The following is a 5,528-nucleotide window of genomic DNA, read 5'->3' as shown; positions in this document are numbered from 1 at the left end:
GGAGATGTCCAGGGAAAATTTGCAGCTCACTTTCTAACCTTGGTGCAATGCAAAATTTATTAACAAACGAAGGTACTGCAGACTGCACAGAAACTGGAACAGATGGCCAGTCTGCAGGACCACAGAAAGGTATGGCACACTTAAAGAGCTCATTTGTAAAAGCCACTTTGAAAAGTATCCCGTCTGCAGGAAACTAATAGGCCAGTGAGAATTTCTTTTCATGGTAAAATGCTTTTAGCTCTATGTCCTTGTCTAGTTTTCTTCCACAGATGGATTTCTGTAAAAGTCAGACTGACCATAATAGAACAGTCATAACAAAGCAAGACTGGCTGTTCTGGGCAGATAATAGTAAATACAGTGCTACTGTGAGTCATTTCCCCCAGAACTGGTATGTGAGGCTCAACAGAGTTCTTTCTCTGTCATTATTCTGGTGAAGAGGCACACATCCCTAACTTGTGAATGCAGGAGAAGGACAGTGAGCAGCGGAACACTATCCATAGGCTCTTCTATTACCATGGAAAACACGGGAATACATTCAAGTTGAGTTTGCATGGTTGTCAGTTAAAAACATCAGCATTTTCCCTGCAACATGAAAATACTTCATCTGAGATCACTGACATAAAAACACAGATCTGGACCCTTGTTATGACATCCTAATAGTCCCTTTCCACAATACAAACATTCCTCACATAAGTTAAAAAATGTGACCATGAGACAGACAGGAACCATGCCTGCCTATCCTGGGCTAGAAAAGAATGGCCAAGAAAAGAGCAGTTCTTCATGGTTTAACAAAATTCACATTACTAGCTTTATTGGATCAATAAATAAATACATATGCAGCTCACTGGGTAAGACCTAACTCAAGAGAAAACCAATCAAAATTGATAACCTGAAAAAGCCAAGAACATGGTCATTAGCTAAGAAACACTACAGCAGTGTCTCTACTCTGAAGGGTCCTCCACTGCCAGAGGACCAGCTTTGTACCCCAAGCCTATCACTTTGAGGGCTGACACAGAGCAGTTAAAACACCTGAACTGTTCCAAAAATAGGCTTCTCAACCTTTTTTCAAACTGTGAAATGGCTCAGCTATTTCTAAATGCCACTGAATCAAATCCAGTGACACGTGTAGAGAGACACTGTGACAGTAACCTTCACCATCTCTTCCCCAGTGTGTTTGGCTTTTCTTTTTTCCTCTCAACAAGGCTTAATCTCACTGTCTGGCTGAACATTAATCCGCTTTCACCAAGTCCCAAACTAACGCCTACTGCACTAATACACTGCAAATCCTGAAGGTATAAATTACACACAATTCAGTATAAAAGGAAAGCATAAGGCTTTCTTCGCACTACAGCTATTACTTCTAGGAAGGCAAGTGGAATACAGGTAAGTTTTCATCAGATCCTGATGTAGAAATCTTTCTTTCAATTTGCAAACACTTCAAGTAATTAATTGCTTCTGAAAAATACATCATCCTTTGCTCTTTCTCGCTCTTGCTTCTTTTTCTTTGTCCTTACAGACAGGATATATTCTCTCTGCAGAAATTAGATAAAAATATTTCATTGAAAGTGGTATGGTATTCTGCTATTATTAGTATTCTGCAAAGATTGCTGACGTGCCATTTCAGTTGCTTGGGAAAATCAAAGTCCTTTAACAGCAAACATAAGGAAGATCTTGTCTCTGATCTCTCTGATGATTCTGAAGGCTTGCTGTTGCAGAACCACTTGAGGATATTGCGGAGACTCAATTTCTCCCTGTTTCTCTAACTATTTCCCATTGAAAATAACTATGCATGCTTCTCCAGTAGAGATATATTTTTTGCTTTATAGACAGGATGAAGACCGTTAATTGTTACGTGCTGTTACTTTGCTGGAAAGCAATTTGCTGCAACAGCTGTCAGCTCACCAATATTACCATAGCAGTGGAAAGAGAAGAATGTGAATTCTGCATTACGGTGAATGCCACGTGGTGCTCAGGATACTGCTTCACAAGGGTGAGACTTAATCTCAGGCACCAGAATTAAATATTTCAAGTGATGTATGAGTAACGCATTCCTGCAGTCCATAGCAAACACATAGACTGATGAGCCTTGTGAAAGAACAGGCTGAATAGCTGCTGTGCTGTCTGACACAAGAGTAGATGCACAGCCAATCTGAAGCACAGACAGGAGGGTGAAATATCGTAGTAAAATTCAGTGAATTAACTGGCTGCATATATTACGTTTATATTGTATAACTAGAGTTAGAAGTATTACAGTCTGGATCTCTGCTTCGTGCTCAGTTTGTGGTTGCAAGCAGATACAATAAAGCAGCCATTACTATGTAGACTCCTCTACTCCTTCAAATAATTTGAAGAATCTAGCAATTGACCTGAAAGATTGTCTGGTGATGGATGATATGACACAAATTTGCCATAGCAGTCCTCCTGAAAGGGCAAATTTAAGTGAAATTAGAAGAGTCAGACCCAAATGCTTTTGATCTCAATGGGATTTTCCCATTTTATAAAAATTTTGAAATCTACCCCATAACAAATTTCAAAACAGTTATTTCCTTCTTGTAATTTCAGGACCCAGTATATAAATACCCACCAGTGTCATTTGTTCAGCAAACCTGTACCTTCAAGGAGGTCGTGTATGAAACAGTGAAGATCCCTGGCTGTGGTGATCATCCTGAATCTTTTTATTCATACCCAGTAGCTACAGAATGTCACTGTGACACCTGTGACACTGACACCACTGACTGCACTGTGAGGGGACTGGGGCCATCCTACTGTTCCTTCAGTCAGAATGGAAGTAACCAGTGAAGGGTACTGGAGAGAGCAGTTTGGCTTTACATGTTCCCTGCTAAGTAAAGGTACTGTTCAGGCTTAAATGGAAGATAACAGGCTACGCTATTTAGAAACTGCCAAGACTGAAACAAAGATTTTTAAGGCCAAAATGAAGAGCTACGGACTAAACTGCTCTTCAGGCCTTTCTTACTTCACCTATCAGTTGCCTTAAAGTCATTTTCATAGGTCTGTAAAATGCTTCTTCTGCCAATTTCTTCTGCCCTTTCCCCCTCCTCCTCTTTATCACAACTTTGTTATTTATATTCCTGTATTTCCACTGCCTGGTTCACATAGATTATGCTATGCGTTTCTGTGCTTTCCAAAAGTTCCCAAGTTTCAAGTCTTTATTATCTCCTGCTTTTCATCTCTCCTAGGAACACATTTATTTTAAAAAGGCCTTGCTGCTGGTTGTGGTTCTATTAGCTGGATTGTAAACCTCACTCAGCTGAGATCCTGACTGATTTTTCTTTGCAAAATCTTTCCTATAGTCGTTATGCTCTGCAAATAATAACAGCATGTATATTTAAGAGCCAAAATCTATGTTCAAATGTTGAATGTCACCTGAATTCTTGTACTTTCTCAGTAAGGCTTGTTAGTTCAGCCTCATTGTCACAGTAACACAAGTAACATGAACTCTAGTTTGTACCTGGTTTACTTGAAAAAATCATCAGCTCTGGTTTCACCTGAGTGCAGAATGTAGAAAAGATAAATGTTTAGCATCATTTAACATAGGAGTCTCAAAAGTTATTTAGGGATGAATCTAGAGGCACCTGACCCCAGTACTGCAAACATGGTGTGATAATGTGCCTTGAAAGCCATTCACAGGAGTCCCTTCAGAAATGGAAGTTCACAGAACTCTGCAGCAGCCTAATTCTGCAAATACCAGTATGAAGTTGGGGTGGTCTGGAAGTAAGCTGGAGAACTGACTGAATCAGAATGGGAAATTACCTCACATTATTGAGAAAATTATATGAAGCCTACAGAAGGAAATCCTATGGGGAAAATGAAAACAGAACGTTCTTCATCAGAAAAATCACCTGCACAGCCATGGAATGGAAACAACGGATTCAGCAGCAGTTTGGCACTGCAGGCTTGGTGGTTAGACAAGCAAAGTGAGAGTCAACAGCATCCCAGCGCTGCAGAAAAGTGGGAATGCAAGGAGCAGAGCCTGCAAGACACAACCTACATCCACCACTCTGTTCTACATGGTAGGGCCTTGGCTGAGTGGTTATTTCTAGCTTTGAACACAGAACTTCAGCACGTTGAAAAACTGGAGGAAACTGACAGAAGAATAATAAGAATGGCGAGAGGCCTAAAAAACATCTTAGGAGAAAAAGATTTAAATAAATGTGGTTGTTTTACTTAGGGGCAGGAACACTTAGGGGAAATATTAGCAGAACATTCTACATGCTTGAGGACTGTTACACAGAACTAAGAACCGTCAGTTCTCCATGTCCAAAGAGAACAGAACAACCAATGAAAGATTCAGAGTAGTCACTAGCAAATCTTCTGAAAGGTACAGACACCTAGGCACTGAAATAAACTGTCGGGGGCAGTGGAGAAGGAGGGAGCGAGGGAGGGAAGGAAGGAAGGAAGAGTGTGGGCTCTGTGGATTAGTGACCACTACAGGTCTTCAAGACCACATGGAACCTGTTAGGAATGACAGACAAAGCTAATTCAGCACAATGCAGGGGAATGGAGTAGTAGTTTTCTGGCATGTCTGCTTTTGAGACCCTTACAGACATGCTTATTTAAGGAGAATTTGCCTGTTACTCTGAATCTGTCTTATAACAGATAATAGATATTTTACCTTATTTAGTTTTTAGCTTTTTTTACTAAAAGGTATTCGTTCTCTTGATTTTATTTATAAGATTTATATGCATGGACATTTTCTTTGGTCTAGTGAAGCTTTAGAAGTAGTAAAGTAATAGATAAATCACATGGGGTCTCACTCATTTCAGTTTTAAACATGAGTCAGTTTCAGTTAAAACTAAGCATATTTTTAATATCAGTAATTGTTCCATTCTAAATGAGAGAATTTTGAAGTAAAATTGCAAAAAAAAAATAGCTTGCAGTAAAAAAAGTATGTGTTTTCAAAATAGATCTGTATTGTGTCTTATGTATTTTCAAATAATAAAAATAATTTTATTGCACTTCTGTTATGAGTCTTAATAAGCCAATTAAAAAACCCAAGAGTCCACACACCCACATTATTATGGTTTAGATTGCATGGTTTCTTTTCCCCCTCATAATTTTTTTCCATGTAACTAGTACGTCCACCTGAGCTGTATTTGCATTATATGGCCAAATCACATCAAATAAGACAATATTTTAGCCTGATCTGGTAATGTGATAATGAAATATTGCATAGTTGCAATATAAGAGTACTGTGGATAAAAATAAAGATTATCATTAATACTTTATTTAAATTATAGACAATAGAACCTGTCCAGAGCTGTGTACGCATCTGTCACGAATCAGATTGCATGTGAAAACAAAAATCATACAGGTCTCATTTCATCCATCAGACAAATGCACCACACATTTTCATTTTGCAAAGAAATCGATTCAGAGCCTCGGATCTAAAACTGTCACTAACAGAGTCAAAAGCGTGTTGAGGTGTCGTGGTGTGCTTGTTAGAGCTGGGGTAGAGTTAATTTTCTTTGCAGTGGCTGGTTTGGGGCTGTGTTTGGATTGTGCTGAAC

The 5,528-nt window shown here is 39.1% G+C and overlaps 1 protein-coding gene across 1 annotated transcript; it reads left to right on the top strand.

Annotated features, from left to right (window-relative positions):
* Window positions 1–1,338: 1,338 nt before the first annotated feature.
* On the top strand, window positions 1,339–4,868 carry FSHB (follicle stimulating hormone subunit beta). The gene is made up of 3 exons (XM_048307646.1): window positions 1,339–1,383; window positions 1,831–1,990; window positions 2,563–4,868. Exons 2-3 carry the CDS (start codon window positions 1,832–1,834, stop codon window positions 2,797–2,799), a joined length of 396 nt encoding a protein of 131 aa, XP_048163603.1. The 5' UTR covers window positions 1,339–1,383; window position 1,831; the 3' UTR covers window positions 2,800–4,868.
* The last annotated feature ends 660 nt before the right edge of the window (window positions 4,869–5,528 follow it).

The sequence above is a fragment of the Corvus hawaiiensis genome, chromosome 6 (genome assembly GCF_020740725.1).
Source record: "Corvus hawaiiensis isolate bCorHaw1 chromosome 6, bCorHaw1.pri.cur, whole genome shotgun sequence".
NCBI lineage: Eukaryota > Metazoa > Chordata > Aves > Passeriformes > Corvidae > Corvus > Corvus hawaiiensis.
This window is presented reverse-complemented; position numbering and strand designations above follow the sequence as displayed.

Coding starts and splice junctions, on each gene's coding strand:
- FSHB (XM_048307646.1), top strand. CDS start 1,832: ATGAAGACCGTTAATTGTTACGTGCTGTTACTTTGCTGGAAAGCAATT. Junction 1,991..2,562: donor CAGGATACTGCTTCACAAGG/GTGAGACTTAAT, acceptor TTGTAATTTCAG/GACCCAGTATATAAATACCC.